Source organism: Pelophylax lessonae (genome assembly GCF_965119305.1).
Source record: "Pelophylax lessonae genome assembly, chromosome: 7".
Lineage (NCBI taxonomy): Eukaryota > Metazoa > Chordata > Amphibia > Anura > Ranidae > Pelophylax > Pelophylax lessonae.
In genome coordinates, this window is record NC_138774.1 from 262391116 (window position 1) to 262415038 (window position 23923).

General features: G+C 43.8%; 1 protein-coding gene across 1 annotated transcript in view; it reads right to left on the reverse strand.

Annotated features, from left to right (window-relative positions):
- Positions 1-23923, reverse strand: part of ADGRD2 (adhesion G protein-coupled receptor D2) — a 720317-nt gene that overhangs the window by 6796 nt on the left and 689598 nt on the right. Inside the window, exon 25 of the mRNA XM_082264234.1 lies at positions 19230-19260. Within this exon, the coding sequence (XP_082120360.1) occupies positions 19230-19260 (31 nt within the window). The remainder of the gene's footprint in view (positions 1-19229; positions 19261-23923) is intronic.

A 23923-nucleotide genomic window follows, 5' to 3' on the forward strand; every position in this document is an offset into this window, starting at 1 on the left:
CCCCACCGGTCCTGAATGTGACCATAGTTTATATGGTTCTTTGGATGAGAACTTATATTTAAACTTATTTATGATTCCTGAGAAATAACAATTAAACCCTTCTCTTTATCAGAATAGAAAAAAATGACAAGTATATTGTTCTGATGTGAATTTCTAGAAATAAATAAAACAATGCAGAGCAGTTGAACGTATTTCCGTAGTAGAAATCAGGATTGAAACCATGTTATGGCTGTATTGAGGTGCTGTTTCTTATAATTCTAATTAATGTATTCTGTACCCTTAGATCATTATAACATGCTCAATATGTATGTATAAACACTTTGCTGGACCCTGAGGAAGCATCCATTGCGAAACGCGTAGTTCCAGCAACGGTTATGCATCACTGTATACCCTTTATGGGATATTTCCAATGAAATGATCTATTATGGTCAAACACTGTAGATTTTATGATTAATGTGTGTAATCTGTATGTCAATATATTTAAATAAAATTTTGTGATATCTTTTAACTACCTCCCACCCGGGCCATTGTAGATATACGGCCGGGCGGGAGTCTCGTCCTTCTGAATGGACGTTCCGGAACGTCCTTCAGAAGGAGAGAGATCGCGCCGCCGCGGGCACGCGCAGCGGCGCGATCTCGATGTGCCTGTGTCCCTCGGACACAGAGCAACATCATTCGGCAGGAGGGCCCTGTGATTGGCCCTCCTGATCACATGACGGCTGTGTCCAATCACAGCCGTCATGTACTGTAAATAGAGCCGTTGTAACGGCTTCAATCTCTTCTCCTCCTGACAGATCCTGTCAGTGAGGAGAAGAGGGATGATCGGTGCTGCTGCGGGGGTGATCAGTGAGTATTTCTAATTACTCACTGATCACAGGGGGGGTCTGTGCTGGTAATCAGAACATTGATTACCAGTGCAGCCCTGGGGGGGGGAGGGGTGCCACTAAGCCACCAGGGATGCCCACCCATGACCACCAGGGATGCCCACTATGGCCACCAGGGATGGCAAGCAGGGCTCAGAGAGCCCCCCAGTGCCCTCCCTATCAGTGTTGCCCACCAATGCCATCTATCAGTGCTGCCCACCAGTGCCGTTATTGCCATCTATCAGTGCCGCCCACCAGTGCCCATTATTGCCCACCAGTGCTGCCTATCAGTGCCCATCAGTGCCCCCATCAGTGCCGATCATTGCCGCCCAACAGTGCCACCTATCAGTGCCCATCAGTGCCCAGTGCCGCCAATCAGTGTCCATCAGTGCTGCCTATCAGTGCCCATCAGCGCTGCCTATCAGTGCCCACCAATGCTGCATATCAGTGCTATCTATCAGTGCCACATATCAGTGCCCATCAGTGCTGCATATCAGTGCTACCTATCAGTGCTCATCAGTGCTGCATATCAGTGCCACCCCATCAGTGCCACCCCATCAGTGCCATCCCATCAGTGTCTCCTCATCAGTGCCTGTCAGTGCGGCATCATCAGTGCTCATCAGTGCAGGAAAAAACATATCTATTTACAAAATTTTATAACCTAAACAAAAAAATTATTTTTTTTTTTAAAACTTTTCAGTCTTTTTTTATTTGTGCACCAAAAAAGAAAAAACCTGACGGTGATCAAATACCACCAAAAGAAAGCTCTATTTGTGGGGAAAAAATGACACAAATTTGGTTTAGGTACAGCGTTGCATGACCGCGCAATTGTCATTCAAATTGCAACAGCGCTAAAAGCTGAAAATTGGTCTGGGAAGGAAGGGGGTTTAAGTGCCCAGTATTGAGGTGGTTAATCATTACTTTCGTTGCTTGTAATATATACGCATATACAGGTATCTTAAGAGGCACATTTAAATCCCCCTTGGTACAGCTCCACCAATCTGGTTGACCTGTAACCCCCTCCCTCCTCTTTTAATATGGAACTAGACTAATGTTAGCATTAAGGTTAAATTGAAGATAAAAAATTTTTTTTATTTAAAATTTTGCGAAAAGATCAATCAAGATTTATTGAAAATGGTTGAAACTTGGATAAACCATATCCTCCCCCCATCCCCCTCATTGCAAGCAACAAGCTCAATGTCTTCTAGCTTACAGTATTTGAAGACTAGCTGTCATTCTGACTGTCTTGGCTCAATATTCCGGGGTAATGACACAGACAATATTGAAGTTAGTTGTTACCACGCATCCTAAAAGAATTGAGCGCTGTAATTTCAAAGCCTTTGTTTCTAATTTTTAACGACTGGAATAGTACCACTGGATTGGCGTAGGGCCAATGTGGTGCCTAAATTTAAAAAGGGATCAAAGTCTTTGCCAAGTAACTATAGACCTGTTAGTTTAACTTCTATAGTCGGGAAGATAGTGGAGAGTTTTTTTTTTTTTTAGACCACAAAGATGAGTTCTTGCTGGAAAAAAATATTTTAAGCAGCAGACAGCATGGATTCATGAAAGACAGTAGTTGTCAAACAAACCTGATTTCTTTTTATGAGGAGGTAAGTAAAACCTTGGACAGAGGGGTGGCTGTGGATGTAGTATACTTGGATTTTGCAAAAGCGTTTGACACAGTTCCCCACACACGGCTAATGTGTAAGGTAAAGTCTACAGGCTTGGAAAGATCAGTTTGTAAATGGATAGAAAATTGGCTAAAAGATAGAATTCAGAGAGTAGTGGTTCATGATTCTTACTCTGAATGGTCTAAGGTTATCAGTGGTGTACCCCAAGGTTCAGTGTTGGGACCCTTACTTTTTAATATCTTTATAAATGATATAGGGTCGGGGGGCGTGGTCTGGATATGGCCGGCCGAGGCTGCTTTTTCTCTGAGCTCCGTGTTTGCACTTGCCTGGCCCGGCTGACATTGCCTATTGACGGTTAGAATGAGGTCTGCTAAACGGAGAAAGACTAGGGGTACCTCAGGACACTCGAACACCCCTCAGAGAACCTCGGCGGGGGGTGAGATCAAGCATTTCTTTGCTGTGTCCCCGGCTCCCGCGTCTAGCAAGATGGCAGCTGCATGTACCACCTGGACTCACCGGGCCACATCGGAGACCTTGTCGGACACACCGGCTGTTCTCCGCCCGCCCGGGCTCAGCCCCTCTCACCCTTTCAGCCAAGTGGAGATGGATGATGAGCTCTGCGCTATTCTCCTCTCATTACCCAGCAAGGCGACACATAGAATCTATTGTGGGCCGACTTGAGGCGACTCACCAGCGTGAAGTGAAAGCAGTGCGGGCGGAGGTTCAGCAAGTGACAGCCAGGGTGTCCGCGGGTGAAACTGCATTGACCACCATGGACCAGCGGTTGACTGACCTGGACGTGGCCCAGCGGTCCCACATGGAGGCTACAGTTGCTATGCAGCTCCACATGGAAGATCTTGAGGACCGCAGCCGCAGGAACAACGTCCGGGTTAAGGGCCTGCCAGAGGCAACTGGAGCGGAGGACCTGTCTGCTACGGTGTCTGCCATTCTTGGCCAGCTTCTAGGGGACTCTCTACCTGCCAACTTGGAATTTGACCGATTGCATCGGGCTCTCGGCCCCCACTCTCCAGATCCAGAGAAACCGCGGGACGTCATCTGTCGCTTCCATCGCTATGCACACCGCAAGCTGGTTGTTCAGAGGGCCTGGGACTCGGGCACAGTGGATTTCGATGGGGCCTCTATTAAAATTATTCCGGACTTGTCGAGGGCCACCCTGTACAGCAGGGCACTGTTGCGCCCTTTCCTCAAGTTGGCAAGGTGAGCTGGATCCACCTACCGCTGGGGATACCCTCTATCTGTGACTTTTCGCAAGCCGAATGCCTCCTTCGCACTACGATCCCAGCTGGAATTACCTGCACTGTTTGCCTTTTTGGATGGGGAGCCTATCCAGGTGCCGAACTGGCTTCTGATGTTGCCTCGCCCCGCTGACCGCCGGGCCACGACTTTGCGGGGGGTGGCTACTTCTCCTCTCCCTCAGCGGGTGCGGTGCAGATCCAGGACCTATGCTCTGGAGGCGCCCAGAGAACCTTAATCTAGACGGCATTGCCCTGTGGATCCGCCTGGCCTCTGCCACCTGGATGCTCCGCTCTACTCCGCAAGGTCCCTCTTCGTTTGAGGTAACTTTGTCCTGACATGTTGTGTGCCGTGTCTATCCCCATGGCTTCCCCCTCCCCGCTGCCCCCTCTGGTACTGCCTGGCTACCTTCTGCTGAGCGGTTGCTCATGACTAGACTAGGCCGCTATCTGGCTGGTTGCCTGGAATCTCTCCATCTTCCCTGCACCAACTTACCTTATGTGGAAGTCTCAAGCCCTGTTATGGATGATCATCACCCTTCTTTTGGATCCAGGACTTTGGCTTGTCCCCCACATTGCATCCCGTGACGCTTTTATTAGTGCACCTAGAGGCCCTTGGCTCTGTGTGTGGTGGGGATAACTTGTGATATATGGCGGCCCTGTCATGTTCCTCCTTCCCCCTGCCATTCGGTCTTCCCTCTATGTGACTGTACTGTGCTGCTAATGGGGGAGTTCGGGAGGGCTTGCCACCACTCAGGGCCCTTCTCTCTGGTGGTTCCTGACATTGCTATGGGGCTATGGTTGGATCAGAAAGGAATAACGGACTGCCTACCTGCATCTGGGCTGGGGTCACTGTGTATTTTGGGGTGGGAACGCCCTCTCCTTAGCGGTTTGGGGGTTTGGGTGGGCTTTGTGACTTGGGACACCAGGGCATGTGGTCTCTTTTCCTTGCAGTTGGTGGGAGGGGTGGGGGAGCTGGAGGGGTGGGAGCTCTGGAACTGGCGGGGCATCCTTTGGGGTGCATGCTCTGATGTTTTCGGTGGGGTGTTCGGATTGCCTGGACCAAGTAGCTTTTCTGCCTGTTAGGGGTTCCCCCCACACTGCCTGTACTGCCCGACTGCTGTTTGGGGAGATGGGGACTTTTGTTCCTCGCCCCCCCCCCCCCCAGGGGGGGTGCTTCACAGGCCCCCGCTATCCAAGTACATCTGTGCCCAGGGGTCCAGGCGGTCCGAGCCCTCTGGGTGTTGTTTTGTTATCGTGATTATTTATTTATAATAACCCTTCTTTTTTTATTTTTAGTCTGGGTTCTTCTTATTATTACTGTTTATTTGGAGGCTGTTTGGATTGGCCCTCCTGTTTACATAGTGGGGCTCACGCGGGACTCTAGAACTGTGCTCTGTTATGTCTGATGAGGGTATTCACCTGCTGTCCCCCCTTTTTGGTTATCATCCCTCTGTCTAGTCTCCCCTCTTCTCCTTCTTTGTCTTTAAGCTTGCTGGGCCAGGTGGGCGACCGGGCTCGGGCTCCATTGGCTGTGTCTTCTCCGCCCATGACTCCCTATAGGGTTGCACGCGGTGGACTTTTGGTCCTCGGGTGCGAGTGCAGTTTGTCTTTAATAAATAATCCCTTGGAGCCGGCGCCTCATGGCCCCTTAAGGGGTTTAGGATGATGGGAGACAGGGCGGGGTTTGTGAACATGTGCCGTGATTGGCTGTCACAGTGGTCACATAATCGGAAAGCTCCTAATCGCAAGCAGCGATCGTGAGCCTTCCATTAGCCACTGATAACTGTGCAGGGTGCGCACTCTTGGCACAGTTGCATTTGCACTAAGGGAAGCAAATAAGCGTCCACCCACTGAGAGCCTGCATATTTGCATGTGGCCGGCGCCAAGGAGTTAAGCATTTACACACACACACAGTATCTCACAAAGAGTACACTCCTTGTAAATATCTTAATATATCTTTTCATGTGACAACACTGAAGAAATGACCCTTACCTACAATGTAGAGTAGTAAGTGTACAGCGTGTATAACAGTGTAAATTTGCTGTCCCCTCAAAGTAACTCAACACACAGTCATTAATGTCTAAACCGCTGGCAACAAAAGTGAGTACACCCCTAAGTGAAAATGTCCAAATTGGGCCCAATTAGACGATTTCCCTCCCCGGTGTCATGTGGCTCATTTTGCAAGTGTTCTAATCCCTTTCTACCCTATCAAAAACAAAAAAAAAGCTTGCCTTTGGTTAGGCTGTAAGGGGTGTGATGTACAGTATTGTGGCTGTACATAACACTGTGGGCTGGACAATATCATTGGCTGCTAAGAAGAACACAACATGCAGGATGTCAAGTTAGTGGCCTCAACCCTGCAGTCTTATCCCCTACAACAGTGGTGAGGAATCTACGGCCTGCGGGCCGCATACGCAATCATTTGATACGGCCCCCCGTGCCGCTGAGTCTGTCTCAGCTGAGCTTTCAGAACAAAGCCAATGTTTCCTGTATAGTTTTGGCTCTGTCCTGACAGTTTGAGTGAGTCACAGGCGGATCAAATGCTCTGCCTGTGAGGAGACTGACCGATTCAGGAAGCATCGCCTCTATCTTCCTCCAGCGCGGCACTGCTCCTAACTCTCCAGCCAGCATTTCCTGCCAGCAGTACTGACAGCAGTACCAGCCAGCACTACCAGCCTGAGCCAGCAGTACCCACAGCAGTACCAGCCAGCACCATCAGCCTGAGCCAGCAGCACCCACAGCAGTACCAGCCAGCACTACAAGCCTGAGCCAGCAGTACCTACATCAATACCAGCCCTAAGCGAGCAGTACCCACAGCAGTACCAGCCAGCAGTGTACCAGTCTGAGCCAGCAATACGCACAGCAGTACCCACAGAACAATACCAACCAGCAGTACCAACCTGAGCCAGCAGTATCCACAGCACTACCAGCCAGCAGTACACACAACAGTACCAGTCAGCAGTACCAGCCAGCCGTACCAGCCTGAGCCAGCAGTACTAGCCAGCAGTACCCACAGCAGTACCAGCCAGCAGTACCCACAGCACAGCACAATACCAGCCAGCAGTACCAGTCTGAGCAAGCAGTACCCACCAGCAGTACCAGCTAGCAGTAACAGCTAGCAGTACCAGCCAGCTGTACTCGCCAGCTGTACCCACCAGCAGTACCCACCAGAAGTACCAGCCAGCAGTACCCACCAGCAGTACCCACCAGCAGTACCAGCTAGCAGTACCCACCAGCAGTGCCCACCAGGAGTTCTTTTCAAAACTTACCACCGCAAAGAGTTGACTGCGCTCCAGACTGACCGACACAAACCTGGAAAACCAGTTGCAAGTAGCAACATCATCAATACCAGATAACATGACACACCTCACCAACGATAAGCAGTTCCAGCCATCACATTAGGGGTGAGTTAATTAAATGTTTGACCAAATATAACAGGCTTATTTTTTAAGTTGATCATTTTTACGGCCACCAAATTATGTCATAAACATCCAAATAGCCCTCGGCAGAAAAAAGGTTTCCCACCCCTGCCCTACAACATAGGAGGACTGTATGCTGTATGAGTCCTGGGTAACAACATAGTGCCAAATCACTGTGTCAGAAAAACAGCTATGCACCCTGCATCCTTTTTCAGTAAAATCTTGGCTCTGAATGTTGATGCTAATGTTATTAATCAAGCCTTTTATTTGAAGAGACACTACCCTTTTCAGGCCTCCTTTAAGGTAGGTGAAGTGGTTTGGGTCAAATGTTACTATGAGAAGCTATATATCTAAAGGCAGTGTGGGTAGAAGATAGGTGTGCTGTCACAGCAGCTTGTTTATTATTTGAGGTTTTGTGTATTTGGTATGTTTTTATATACCGGTGATGGAAAACCTTGGCACCCCATATGTTTTGGAACTACATTTCCTATGATGCTCAACTACAATGCAGAGTGCATGAGCATCATGGGAAATGTAGTTACAAACATCTGGGGTGCCAATGTTCGCCTTCACTGTTATATACCCTCTCCCGTTTGTGTGTGAGTTGGCACAGTCCTGGATAAACACTCACAGCCTCATCCTGCTAAAAGGTTCAGTTTTGCCCTCACTGAGTAGGGAGGATTTCAGACAAGAATGTCTTTTCACTTTGAAGAAAAAAATATTCTCTGTAATGAGCCAATTTGTAATAAACTACATTGGATTCCATTTCTGAGTCTTCTTGGAGATTTGATACTGCCTGTAAATCATTGTGAGTCTGCAAGTTGCCATACTGTGCATACATACCAGTTGTGAGTTTTTTTTTATACAGTAACAAAGACAAAAACAGAGCCAAAACAATATAGGAACATAAGTCTGCTGACTGAGTCCCAGTGCAAAAAAATCTAAGTCCCAGGGGATAGGGGGTGTGAAAGGGGTTTGAGCATCTAGGAAGAGGGATAAATACATTGAAGAGTTGCCCAAGTCCACCAAACCAACTGGCACTATCCAATAGCCTCCCCCTATCCCAACTGCAGACAGTAACTACCCAGGCTTCAGGAAAGAAAAAAAAATAAGGATGTATCAAGCAAGCTTGGTGCACTACGCACATGTCAAATCTGTACTAATGTAGCCAGATTATGCAAGCCTCTGGAGACACTAGAAGATTTGCTTCAACCACTGGAAGAACACGACCCTTTAAAACAGCATGAATTCTGAGTTTCTCATCCTTTTGGCTAAGATCAAGTCTAGTATCTGTTTATATCAGTTTCCAGGAACAGGAGCCTCTTGTTGTGTGGGGGCACCAGTTAGTAATTTCTGATATAATGTGTGAGGGCTCCTTTTTTTCCCAGGTTTATACTGCCCTGGTGCACCACAGTTGTTTCTGGTTGAAGGCAGGACTCTCTCTAAATGTTAAAACCTTTCTGGAAACAATTGTATGGCCAGGGGGTAGAAGCAAGGAACTCCTGGTTATGTACTCCCTGGGGGTGACGTCCCAGGGGTGCCAGGAAAAAACACAATGGGTTCGGGACCCAACTGAGTTTCACTGACACTTGGACAGATCACTCATTGCTTTTCTTGCACATGCCTTTTGAGCAGGCCTTATAACTAGAATTTTTTTATACTGGCAGACAGGCCTACCTTGTTTTTCAAACTTGGCACTTTTTATTTCACTTTTTATCACAGACCATTCAGGCTACCTGAGTTTATGGATTGAAGTGAATAATTGAGCCATGGCTCCCAAATTTTCATAAACTTAGGTTGGGAATCATAGAGAATGCTGGACATCTTTTCATTGATTTGAATTGGATTCATAGTGTCCTTCTCCTCTTGAAATAGAACAGCCTTTTTTTCCCAGGCTCTCCCTATTACTTGTCTGCCATGAACAGATTCCCAGCCAATTTATGCTGCCTTTGCTTTAGACCATGGGTGTCCAACCTTTTGGCTTCTCTGGGCCACATTTAGTGTAGAGAAATTTTCCCGGGCCGCATATAAAATTTTTACATAGTTACATAGTTACATAGTAGGTGAGGTTGAATAAAGACAATAGTCCATCCAGTTCAACCTGTGTAGGCATGTGTGGCTGTAATCATCTCCCATACCCCTGAATGTTCTGATCCTTGAGATGTAAGTCTAAGAGTCTTTTGAAAGCCACCATACTACCCGCAGAAACCACCTCTTGTGGTAGAGAATTCCACAATCTTGTTGCCCTAACAGTAAAGATAAACTATAGTTAAGGTATATAAGTAATAAAACGCCGCCGTGCCCTTCCCGCGCTGCTGCCCTCCCACCAAGCACTAATTTAACACAACTAGAGGATGATCCCTTCCGAGGCAGCCTCTGCCTACAGTTAGTTGGAAGCCGCTGTGGCCGTGCCCCTGACCCGACTTCCTTCTTCCCCATCAAAAAAAAAAATTGTCAGGGGGCAGTGGGCCGCATTGCCTGGGGCTCTGGGCCGCATGCGGCCCCTGGGCCACAGGTTGGACATGCCTGCTTTAGACCCTGAATTGGGAAATGTAGAAGGGCTAAACAAGCATCCTTGGGAAAAATGAGGTGAAAGAGTGTTTGTTATGCACTTTTTTGTGTGCTATGATTTCACAGTTCACTTTTTGTGTTCACAGGGTTTTGACAAGCACCGCACTGTGGCGCTCCATAAAAAAATAAAAAGAAAAAAAGTGAATGACTGAATTGCTTTTCTAAACAGTGAAAAGCACCCTGATCATAAAGCTACTCCACTCTCACATTCTTTAAAAAAATAAAATAAATCTGCTTTTTACTGCTATGCTAGAGTACTATATTAGTGCTTTCTGATCAGTTAAGCCATGCCCCTTATACTAAAGTCACCTCCAATCTCTCAATAACACCTTTGTTATCACATGAGCTGTCATGTTTATTCCCCACTCTGCCTGCCCACGCTATGATGTGGGGAAGAATGAGGAGGTAGTATTACTCATCCTCCCCCCCACCTCCATCTTCCTCCTACCATTGCTGTTCCTGCTTTAAGAGCAATGACGCTGACATTACTGCTCTCATTCAGCAACATGAGAGAGTTGGAGATTCAGAAATTAAATACGTTGATTTTCTAGGTCTGCTCAGAACTCTGCACAGCATCTTGGGAAACTTGATGTAGCTGCACCCTGAAATATTGCATGGCTCCTCAGATTACTCAGAAGCCACACAAGGTTCTTTAAAACTTTTAAAAGCAAAGATATGACATCCAGTAAGAGGCTGAATATAATAGTTATTTATGAGTAGGTTACAGTACATTAATTTAATTATTGCTTTATAACATGTAAAAGGGTTATGTAAAAAGGATTATAAAGGTGATGGATGTGTTGCAGCAGTTAATTTAACAGTAAATGTAGAATTCCAAACTGGTTGGGACTATAATAACCTACATATAGAGTATAGACGGTAAATATGAAAAGTAGTATAAAATACAGTGCCTTGCGAAAGTATTCGGCCCCCTTGAACTTTGCAACCTTTTGCCACATTTCAGGCTTCAAACATAAAGATATATAAAACTGTAATTTTTTGTGAAGAATCAACAACAAGTGGGACACAATCATGAAGTGGAACGAAATGTATTGGATATTTCAAACTTTGTTAACAAATAAAAAACTGAAAAATTGGGCGTGCAAAATTATTCAGCCCCTTTACTTTCAGTGCAGTAAACTCTCTCCAGAAGTTCAATGAGGATCTCTGAATGATCCAATGTTGACCTAAATGACTAATGATGATAAATAGAATCCACCTGTGTGTAATCAAGTCTCTGTATAAATGCACCTGCACTGTGATAGTCTCAGAGGTCCGTTTAAAGCGCAGAGAGCATCATGAAAAACAAGGAACACACCAGGCAGGTCAGAGATACTGTTGTGGAGAAGTTTAAAGCTGGATTTGGATACAAAAAGATTTCCCAAGCTTTAAACATGCCAAGGAGCACTGTACAAGCGATAATATTGAAATGGAAGGAGTATCAGACCACTGCAAATCTACGAAGACCTGGCCGTCCCTCTAAACTTTCAGCTCATACAAGGAGAAGACTGATCAGAGATGATGATCATGATCACTCTGGATTAACTGCAGAGATCTACAGCTGAGGTGGGAGACTCTGTCCATAGGACAACAATCAGTCGTATACTGCACAAATCTGGCCTTTATGGAAGAGTGGCAAGAAGAAAGCCATTTCTTAAAGATATCCATAAAAAGTGTTGTTTAAAGTTTGCCACAAGCCACTTGGGAGACACACCAAACATGTGGAAGAAGGTGCTCTGGTCAGATGAAACCAAAATTGAGCTTTTTGGCAACAATGCAAAACGTTATGTTTGGCGTAAAAGCAACACAGCTCATCACCCTAAACACACCATCCCCACTGTCAAACATGGTGGTGGCAGCATCATGGTTTGGGTCTGCTTTCTTCAGCAGGGACAGGGAAGATGGTTAAAATTGATGGGAAGATAGATGGAGCCAAATACAGGACCATTCTGGAAGAAAACCTGATGGAGTCTGCAAAAGACCCGAGACTGGGACGGAGATTTGTCTTCCAACAAGACAATGATCCAAAACATAAAGCAAAATCTACAATGGAATGGTTCACAAATAAACATATCCAGGTGTTAGAATGGCCAAGTCAAAGTCCAGACCTGAATCCAATCGAGAATCTGTGGAAAGAACTGAAAATTGCTGTTCACAAACGCTCTCCATCCAACCTCACTGAGCTCTAGCTGTTTTGCAAGGAGGAATGGGCAAAAATTTCAGTCTCTCAATGTGAATAACTGATAGAGACATACACCAAGCGACTTACAGCTGTAATCGCAGCAAAAGGTGGCGCTGCAAAGTATTAACTTAAGGGGGCTGAATAATTTTGCACGCCCAATTTTTCAGTTTTTTATTTGTTAAAAAAGTTTGAAATATCCAATAAATTTCGTTCCACTTCATGATTGTGTCCCACTTGTTGTTGATTCTTCACAAAAAATTACAGTTTTTATCTTTGTTTGAAGCCTAAAATGTGGCAAAAGGTCGAAAAGTTCAAGGGGGCCAAATACTTTCGCAAGGCACTGTATATACATTTTATTATGATATTGGTAAAAACAATCAATTAAGACGTGATTGTTCATACAGCAAAGACATCAACATACATGCAAAACATGATCTTCCATGCAACATAATAGCTAACACAATGATGGACAACAATGTGTAGTGCACAGGCTAGCGGACAAACCCAACGTGTTTCGAATTGATTATTCCTTCTTTAGGGGTATCATATGTCTTGCAATAGCCTGATTGCTTATAGTGTTGTTTGGAAGCATTCAGAACACATCTCAAATTAAAATCAAAGACGGGATGGCTGCAGACAGGAATATAGAACAGATGATAGAATTTCCATTCCCAGAGTTCCCTTTTGGATAATGGTCTGGGCTGCATGTTGCTGCGGCGAGTCACTACAGCGGAGCATTTCCGTCCTTTTTCTGACTGCCTTCTGATTCACAGACCACCTATACACATTTTCATTTGTGGCCTTGCTCAAAGCCTGCCTGGTCTTGTCGGGGTGAATGCCGATGTGGGGACTCTGGGATTGGAACTTCTATCATCTGTTCTATATTCTTGTCTGTTGCCATATCCCATCTTTGATTTTTATTTGTGATATGTTCTGAATGCTTCCAAAAAACACTATAGATAGAGCTTTTATAAATCTCTACAGTCTCTGAAGCCATATATGATATACACAGCAATCACTGTACAGTGAGCATTATTGTTCTTAATTTTGGCTATAGGTAGAGGGTCCAGCACTTAGCCCAAGTAGCATGCTGTAAGATCTCTTTTTCCACTTGGATTACTCTATCACTTTAGCCATAGTTGCAAACATTTCAAAAACATTTCCAATTACGATTTTTTGTTTATAACCAGCAAGCCATTGTAAGCAAATATTGTACTTTAATGATGGGTGAAATGGACGTGGTTTTAGAAGATTTATATTGTTAAAACAATGCCAAACTTAAATTAAAAATGCTTATATATGGATTCATGCACACAGGCACATTAAAAAAATGTATGTTTTGGTGCATTAGTGTACATTTGGTGTGTTTAATCTATAGGAGAATGACATTTAGAAGAGTAGGTGCAAAGACTAATTCTGTTGGCTAGAATATACATTTATAACAGCCACTGTAAATAATGAATGCATGTTTAAAAATACCCCTTAAATGTGCTTAAAGAGGCATAAGAGAATAGTTATAGGACTAAAGGAAAAGAAAAGTAAACAAAGACAAGAAAATACTGCTAGTATGACAGTAAGCATGCAAATATGAATCCCAAGGATTTTGTTTTCAAGAGGTGTGGATAAAAATTAGGTAACAAAGCTGCCCTGGGTGGGAGATGGGAAGTTCTTGTCCCATTGCCAGAACACAAAGCCAGCTCAGGCTACATACAGTTAATAGAGTGTGCCCAGCAAGTGCACATGTTAGTGCAGTAAACAGTTCATTTTAACCAGCTTGGCCCAAACAAACTATTTTAAAGGGATAATGAGGCTTCTTTCACACTTGTATGACTTGTCATGTGACTTTGGACCCCAAAGTCGCATCACAAGTTGCACCCCATGTTTCCCTAGAAGTTATGGGGCTTCAAAGTATTTCCTGTGCTAACATAAATCCTGGTATAAGTTTGCCACCTATATGTAAATGTCCACATAAAATAAGTAGTTACAGTATATGTAGGAGGGTTTCACCATCATTGCAAATCTTGCTATATGTTTTCATACATTATTGACAATAGGCAGCCTTGTGAATTCCACACCAACACCAATTGCAGGTACCAAGACCCAAAATATAGGCGGTCTTATAGCAGCATGTTGTCAGTAATCATCTGTCCTTATGGCATATCACAGCAACAGGTTGTTGAATGGCACTCAGGAACTCCGGGGCACATCGGCTGGGATTCACTGGTTGCATCTCCATCCCCACATGTACATTAGGTACATGGACAAGTAAGGGATAAGCAAGCATTCCAAACATTCCATAGAACAACCTATAGATCTTGTATAATAAATATTGTGCATCTACTCACAATCTACTCACATACGTACTTGGATAAATCGCATGGCCTAATGTACATGGTGGAGTGAAGGTGAAACCAGTAAATCCTTGCCTTATGTTTTTTTATTTTCTTGTGTCACTTTAGAATGGTGGTGTCACCCTCCAAGCTTAGGACTGGTTCACACCACAGATGCAGTCTACATGAGTGTGGCAGCATAGTGTAATGTTCTGGTACCTTTGGTACCCTAATTCCACTTTCCTTAGTGTATGCGCCCCACCATTCTCTTTTGGTAAGGTGCGCATACACCTTTAAGACCGATGCTGTCATCATTGAGCGCCGCAGGAGCGGCTATTTCAACCGCCGGCGGTCTCACTAACATTGTTCGTTCAACCGCCATGGTTAGAGCGTCCCTCTCTGAAGTCAGCATACCAGATCTACACGTTCCTGTATCTCGCTACCTGAACCTGTTCTCGGATCTTGTGTCTCGCCACCCGATCACTCCTGGCATGCTGCTTTCACCTTCACCCTTCACGCCGCATAACCTGCCTTGAAGCTCACATGCTTGCAAGCATACCTCGCTGTCGGAACCTCGCTGCTGATCCCTGTATCCCGCTACCGGATCACCCGCTCATACCGAACCTCTCTACTACTGCTTGCTACTAGTGATAAGTACCCCGCAGGGGAATCCTCCATAAACCTTCATACTAAAGCTTACACTATCTAGCTCTGCATACTAAGGACTGTTACTATCATCTGCACTATCTAGATTGCTAGCTCTTGAGCCTACTAACATCTATCCTTGCACTGGGTTAGTCTCTCCTGTATGTCATCTGCTATCCTATCATCTACTACCATACATGATTGCTAACCTATCTGCATCCTACCTGTTACCATCTCATTCTCAAGAACATTCCTCTCAAGTGTCTGTCAACTATTGTCTCTACTTAAACCTGTCTCTTCAGCCTATCACCACTATACTACTATATACATAGATCACTCCAGGAACATCTTATTGAGTGTGTATATTTGTATGCTGAATCAGAGACTATCCACAGTGATGAGTCTTGGGAGTTGGGATTGGTATCTCAGCGTTTCTCTACATGACTACTGAGTGGAGTATTTCTGCAGCTGCAAATCCACATTGTTCAGAAAACACAGGAGCGTTACACATAGTGGCTAAGTGGTTAGTTGCTTTTCTCTCACACTCCAAAGACATGCTGGTAGTTGATTTGGCCCCTGTCTAAATTGTCCCTAGTATGTGTATGAATGTGAGTTATGGACTTTAGACTGTAAGACTCTTAAAAGCAGGACCTGATGTAAATGTACACTATATATATATATATATATATATATATATATATATATATATATATATATATATATCACTGTATAACTTGACAGTGCTATATAATTCCCTAAACGAATAATAATAAATGCTTTTTTATGTGTTTTTTGCAACCCGGTACAATTTAGAAGGGTTTCACATAATGGAAACAAAAGAGCTGACATTACAAATAAAAAGTGTGTGTGTGTGTGTGAGGGTGGGGGGCAGTTGGGCTTGCTTTGCCACCCCCCTTTCCTGGCCTGTAGGACTGTATGCATGGATACGGGTGTATTGGAGAAGGGAGGCCACAATTTTTTTTTCTTTTTAATTGGGCGTGGGGCTTCCCCTCAAATCCATGACAGACTGAAAGGCTCATGCTCTTTTGTGACATTTTGGCTATCTTGTTTCCATTATGGGGCCATTGGGGAATCACTGCTGACAGCAGGGGCAAGTCACTGGTTGTGTTTTAATTTAGCACTGAGCGTGCCCAGGGACTTGGATATTTCCCTCACATATGTTTATATAACTGTTGCTTTCTTTCCGTGCATGGTGTTATTAAATCTTTAGTGTGTCGTGTGTGAATTGATGCACATAGCTTCCACATCCCATTGGCAACATCTGCATCATATGGTGGAGTAGATTTTCTAGGGGCGAAAACTGACACGGAGAGCTTTCAAGTTGACAATCCACTGGGTTACTGAGTCATGAGAATAGACCACTGGCCAGGCCTTGCCCAGTATGAAATTGAGCTGCTGGGCTGCCCTGCATTTCTGAATGGGCTTTCAGTGCTGTCTGAGGTTCTGTGACAGATAAAAGAGTGCGTTTGTCCACAGACTCAGTTGACCAGCTGACATTTATCAAAATGAATCATTCCTGGATTAGTAGCAGCAACTATCAAGCCTCTGATGCAGATGTCGCTGATTAGGTGTTTTTGGGTTGTGTAATCTCTGCAAGACTGTCAAGGCTGCCTAGCTTTGTGGGTGTTGATTTTATCTGCATGACATTTTTTGGTATAGGTTTCATGGGCACAATTAACACCCAAGGGCCAATTTTTCTGCACCTGTTTGACAGGTGCATATTATTTAAATTTTTTACAGTAATGCCAATTCTTGCTTACATTAAAAGTACCTCTATGGGGTTACAGTGTAAAGGCATCACAAACACCCAACGACCAATTTTTCCACACCTGTTACTTCTATCTAAAGTTTGTGAAACAGACACCTGAGTTTATCCAAAAAAAAACTCTAATCTTGTTGTTGATTTTTCCGGTTCCAGTCCTATAAACTTTAATGCACTTTGTTCGGCTCCAAACTTTTGTGTTCAAAAATTCTGTCACGAACCGAACAGGGGGCTGTTCAGTCCATCTCTATCTACAAAGCTGATAGAAGGTATGGGTAGTTAAATAAAAATTAAAGTTTATGTGAACCCTTACCTCATAAAACACCACATTCAGTTTAAAATAGGAAGGAAAGACAAAACACTTGTGTGTGCATATATATATTGTGTGATTGTGTGCACGTGTGTGTGTATACAGTATCTCTCAAAAGTGAGTACACCTCTCACATTTTTTGTAAATATTTTATTATATCTTTTCATGTGACAACACTGAAGAAATGACACTTTGCTACAATGTAGTGAGTGTAACAGCTTGTATAACAGTGTAAATTTGCTGTCCCCTTAAAATAACTCAACACACAGCCAAGAAACTGAAACTGAGCTGCAGTACGGTGGCCAAGACCATACAGCAGTTTAACAGGACAGGTTCCACTCAGAACAGGCCTCGCCATGGTCGACCAAAGAAGTTGTGTGCACGTGCTCAGTGTCATATTCAGAGGTTGTCTTTGGGAAATAGAAGTATGAGTGCTGCCAGCACTGCTGCAGAGGTTGAAGGGGTGGGGGGTCAGCCTGTGAGTGCTCAGACCATACGCCGCACATTGCATCAAATTGATCTGCTTGGCTGTTGTCCCAAAAGAAAGCCTCTTCTAAAGATGATGCACAAGAAAGGCCGCAAACAATTTGCTGAAGACAAGCAGACTAAGACATGGATTACTGGAACCATGTCCTGTGGTCTGATGAGACCAAGATCAACTTATTTGGTTCAGATGGTGTCAAGCGTGTGTGGCGGCAACCAGGTGAGGAGTACAAAGACAAGTGTGTCTTGCCTACAGCCAAGCATGGTGGTGGGAGTGTGATGGTCTGGGCCTGCATGAGTGCTTCCAGCACTGGGCAGCTACAGTTCATTGAGGGAACCATGAATGCCAACATGTACTATGATATACTGAAGCAGAGAATGATCCCCTCCCTTCAGAGACTGGGCCACAGGGCAGTATTCCAACATGATAACGAACCCAAACACACCTCCAAGATGACCACTGCCTTGCTAAAGAAGCTGAGGGTAAAGACAATGGACTGGCCAAGCATGTCTCCAGACCTAAACCCTATTGAGTATCCGTGGGGCATCCTCAAACGGAAGGTGGAGGAGCGCAAGGTCTCTAACATCTTCCAGCTTTGTGATGTCGTCATGGAGGAGTGGAAGAGGATTCCAGTGGCAACCTGTGAAGCTCTGGTGAACGCCATGCCCAAGAAGGTTAGAGCAGTGCTGGAAAATAATGGTGGCCACACAAAATATTGACACTTTGGGCCCAATTTGGACATTTTCACGTACTTACTTTTGTTGCCAGCGATTTAGACATTAATGGGCGTGTGTTCAGTTATTTTGAGGGGACAGCAAGTTTACACTGTTATACAAGCTGTACACTCACTACTTTACATTGTAGCAAAGTGTCATTTCGTCAGTGTTGTCACATGAAAAGATATAATAAAATATTTACAAAAATGTGAGGGGTGTACTCACTTTTGTGAGATACTGTATGTGTGTATATAATTTTGCCTTTTTTATAGTGAACATGATATCTGTTCTGTTAAGGGGCTTGGGGAGTTGGAGATGGAGAAACAACAGGGCACTGATCTTCCCAGTAAATGGCTGTTGGGGGAGGGGGGGGCAGAGTGTCTGATCATTGGAGGACATGCAGGCTATTTCCCCAGCACAATCAGAAAACTGACCATGCTGAGATGGATGTGCTCTCATTCCTAGTTGGTCAGTTTGAAATAGGAAAGCAGGGGGACTGGCAGGATCAACAAACATTTCGCACAAAGGAGCAAACAATGCAAAGAGGACAGGGTACTTTTCATATAAGTACATGGTCTAGCAGGCACATATCGGGAATGTGATATGTTAGGGTAACATTTAATTTTTATTCATGTTGAAAATAACCAAATCTCTACACAGTAAAATTGCCAGTGTTTATTTAACTCTGTGGGAGTTTTTTTTAACACTTCCTTGGTGTTTATATAATCCACACTGTTCAGAGTTAAATTAAAACTCATAAAAGTTGTTCAAATCTGTATTTTTACCTGATAGAGAGGATTGTTTACACTATAGTAGTGTTAATTTCCTGTAATTGAACACCATAATATTAACATTTTACTGTAAACACCTTAACACCAGGATTTTAGCACTAGTGATTTTACTGTGTACTGTTTTTTTAAACTGCATAGAAAAGTGACAGCTGAGAGAGAGAGAAGTTGATACTGTATCTTGATTGGTTCTCTTTATCTCATTCCTCTAAATTGTCCCCAGTGTTAAATAAATGCACACAGTGACTTACCTGACGTTTTGAAAGATGTGAGTTCTACTGCCTACGAGATGAACACAAAGAAAAATACATTAAAAAATGTAGTAAAATATGCCTACTTGTTCACACATACCCAAGTGGAAGTGTATTTTTTTATTATGTACTGTATATGAGGATCAGAATGCAATGATGCCATCATTTTGCAAACTAAACAGAACCCTCCTTGCTACCTGTTGCAAAACAACACCCTACCTCATGACCAGTATAAGATCACCACCCCACACACACCCTCACTTCCCAGCTTATACATTTTTTATTTTTATTTTACATTTATATTGTGCCAACAGTTTGCACAACTTTTATAAAATGAAAGCAGACAGTACAGTTACAATTCAATTCAAAACAAGAGGAATCAGAAGGCCCTGCTTATTAGAGCCTTCAATCCAAGAGGGGGAGTCAAGTGGGTAGGGATGAGTGAACGGTATGTGTCATGGACATACAATAGTGTCTGGTAGCTTACCTTTTCCTCATGTCTGCATTAGAGGCCAGACTCTTCCTTCTGTCTGCTTTTATCATCTCTCTTCCCTGTTTGGCTCCAACCCAGGCCATTCTAGGAAGTCTATATTAACCAGCGCACTGCAGGTCTGCTTTGCTGTTCAACAGTGTTTGTTAGTTGTCTTCCTGTCTGCCGTGTGCTTGATCTACCTTTCTATGTACCAACTTTGGGTTGTCTTTGACTACTCCTGTTTGCCTGTGACCCTGATCTTTGGCCTGTCCCTTGGTTACCCTCGTCTGCCTGTTACCCCAACCTTCGGCTTACCCATCACTAACTAACTTGTGTTCTGAGTGGCTGCTTCCCCTCTCTCCCTACGGAGCGTGACCCGGGGGACCACAGGGGCCGCGACCTGGGCCCAGCTGCAGCTAAGTCCATCCTCACCACTAGAGGCTCTGGTGAACACTGGCGCCCAGATCATGTTGGTTTTCATACATCCTCATGTAGGTATTCATTTTTTGCAGATGTGGTATAACAATAGTTAGTGAGCTGTCAATGGGGGACATGGTCATTCTGGAAAGGTTGTAGGATTTATCAGGATAGGTTCTGATTCCCTCATACATCAAGACTAGAGATGGAAAAAAATGGGGGAAAAAAGGGTTTTTTTTTTCCTGTTTTTTTTTTCAAAACTGATTTTTTTTTCCAGGAAAATATGGGAAAAAAAGTGTGGAATATGTTCTTTTACAATGATAAATAACATATCCATGGCATGGTATTCAAACTTTATGACACTAAGACCTTAATGAAAGACTTCAGAGACTTTATGTAAGGCCTTAAATTATTGTATGTTTTCTCAGCAGAACATAAGTAAGAAATACAGTTCAAGTAACACTATAATTCTCAATGAAGTGCTCAAACAAGAGAAATATGCATTTCTGCCACTAGGGGGGGCTTTAGGGTAAAGGCTCGATCTTGTACCTTCTACAGTTAGGTGATTGTTTGGATACAGTAGATGATAGTTTCTGTCCTCTCAGGCCTTAACTGACAGGTAAAAGGTTAAATTTGTCTGACAAATGAGTTCTTTTTTAACCACTTCTGGACCGGAAGGATTTGCTCCCTTAATGACCAGGCCACTTTTTGCGATTCAGCATTTACTTTAATGGAAAATTGCGCAGTCCTGCGATGCTGTACCCAAATACAATTGATGTCCTTTTTTTCCCACAAATAGAGCTTTCTTTTGGTGGTATTTGATTACCTCTGCGGTTTTTAGATTTTGCGCTATAAACAAAAAAAGAGCGACAATTTTGAAAAAAAAAAAAAAAACCGCCATATTTTTTACTTTCTGCTATAAAACATTCCCAATAATTTTTTTTTAAAAATGTAATTTTTTTATCAGTTTAGGCCAATTTGTATTCTGCTACAAATTTTTGGTAAAAAAAATTCCCAATTTTAATTGGTTTGCGCAAAAGTTAAAGCGTTTACAAACTACGGGATAGATTTTTGGACTTTTTATTTATTTTTATTAGTAATGGCGGTGATCTGCGATTTTTAGCGGGACTGCTACATTGCGGCGGACAGATCGGACCCCTAACTGACATTTTGGACACTTTTTTGGGGACCAGTGACACTAATACAGTAATCAGTGCTAAATAATATGCACTGTTACTGTATAAACGACACTGGCAGGAAAGGGGTTAATACTGGGGGTGATGAAAGGTGTTAAAAGTATGCCTGTATGCTTTCTGACTGTGTGTGTGTGTGTGTATGTGTGGGGGGGGGGGGGGGGGAGTTCTGTGACAGGCACAGACAGATCTCAGTTTCAGCATAGCTGAAACTGCTGATATGTCCCTGCCTGTCTGAGAGAAGATCAGCGGAAGAAGATCAGAGATAGCTTATGTAAACAAAGCAGGCAGGTCTTCTCTCGGTTTCCCGGATGGCCGCGGTTGGACAGCGGCGACCGCCGCTGCTTCTCCCACGGCCCGCTTCCCACTGTGTCTAAACACAGCGGGAGCACGGCTCCGGCGGCGCGCGCGCCGCCAAAGCCACATCCAGTCCAGTCACGTATAACTACGTAACTGGACGCAGCCGAGCCGCCCTGCTGCAGTAAAAAGGCGGCGGGCGGTCGGCAAGTGGTTAACCTTTAAAAGATTTCTATTAATGTTCTTCACCATCACAGCATAATGTTTCCCTTTAGTCTGCTCAATTGTTTCTTCTTTTCCTTCTCTCAGTAAAGTGGTGAGACCAATATCTAGAGTTTGGAAACATTTCCACAGTGCAACATACAGTAAGAAATATTCTTTTTTTAATGCTAAAAGGATGACAAAACACATTCTGGCATGCCAAAGGTGCCCTAAAGACATTTAAAAAATTCTTAATGGATTGAAATGATGAGGACCAGAATGAAAGTTCAAGGAGCTTTTCAGAGTTCTCATTCGAGAAACGCTTCCGGATCACCACAAAGTGTTTCTTCACCAGCAAGATCTTCAAGTAAGGAAGAGTTACAAACCACTGCCTCCCACAAATACACATTACCTTTATGTACAGAAAAAATTGACCCCAGAAAATCAGGAGAACATTGATCAAGCTCTTCACAGAGCAATATATGCTTCTAAATCAGCATTGTCAATACCTGAAAAAGCATATTGGCAGGGAGCTTTAAAAAAATATTCTAAGAGAAAGGGGGGGGGGTGGTTATCTGTTCTCATGTATAGGTGAAATGTTCTTTACATATACAGTCAATTCCATTCCTAATAAAAAAATAATATTTTAACCGCTTGCCGACCGCCGCACGACTATTTACTGCGGCGGTCAGGCCCTCACAGGCAGAGCGACATAGTACTACGTCGCTAGCCTGTGAGGGTCTAGGGAGCAAGCGCGCGCCCCCGCGCGGTCACGGACCCCCCCCACGCGTGTGACCAGTGGACCCGATGTCCGCCGGTCACTCGGCGATCGTCGGTGCAGAGGGAGAAAGGCAAGCGGCTGATGTAAACAAGCCGCCTGTCATTCTCCTCTGTGTAGGAATAGTGATCATACGGTTCTACTATGTAGGACCGTTGATCACTGTTCCTACACCTCAAGCCACAGCCAATCACAGTTAGAATCACACCCCTAGGGACACACATAACCCCTCCCTCTCAAAAAAAGTTAACCCCTTCACTGCCAGTGTAATTTTACAGTAACAGTGCATATGTATAGCACTGATTACTGTAGAAATGTCACTGGTAACCCCAAAAGTGTCAAAAATGTCAGTCAAGGGTCCGATCTGTCCGCCGTATTGTCGCAGTACCGCAAAAAAAATCGCAGATCGCCGCCATTACGCGTTAAAAAAAACAACAAAAATGACCAAAATCTTTCCCTTTGTTAGTAAACGCGATAACTTTTGCACAAACCAATCAAAATTTGCATTCTTTTTTTACCAAACATAGGTAGCAGAAAACAAATTGGCCGAAAATGTTAAAAGAATTTGATTTTTACATTTTTTTGAGGAATTTCATATAAAAAAAATATGAAAAATATTGTTATTTTTGCAAAATTGACGCTCTTTTTTTGTTTATAGCGCATGATCAAAAAATCGCACACGTGATCAAATACCCCCAAAAGAAAGCTCTATTTGTGGGAAAAAAAGGACGTCAAATTCGTTTAGGTACAGCATCGCACGACTGCGCAATTGTCCGTTAAAATCACGCAGTGCCGAATCGCAAAATAGGCCCTGGTCAGGAAGGGGGTAAAATCTTCCGGGGCTTAAGTGGTTAAAACGTAAGTTTAAATTAATGTACTGTATAAGCTGTACTTTTATTTCAAGCATAATACACCGTATGTCACCTTTTCAGTGTAACAAAATTACTTTCACTTTATAAAACTGCTCCACACTCAATTTTTCCACAAATTTCAATTTTTCCGGGAAAAAAATGTTTTTTCCCATGGCTTTAAAATCTTCGGAAATTTTACATCTCTAATCAGGATAAAATATTCCCTAGTTAGATGCTGGGATGTTAGAGGATGTACCCATCTTCACTTCATTTGCCCCTCTCTCTGCCCCTTTATCTACCTCAGGGCCTCACACCAGAATGCATTGTAGGAACGTATTCAATGCTTGTTTTCTGTACTGCAGGTGACCACACCCCTAGCAATCTGCATGGACATGCTAATTAATTGTTAATTATACTCTAAATTAAGATTTCAACGCAACGTGTTTTCAGGCACCAAATCGAATTGTACCATAGTACTATGCAGT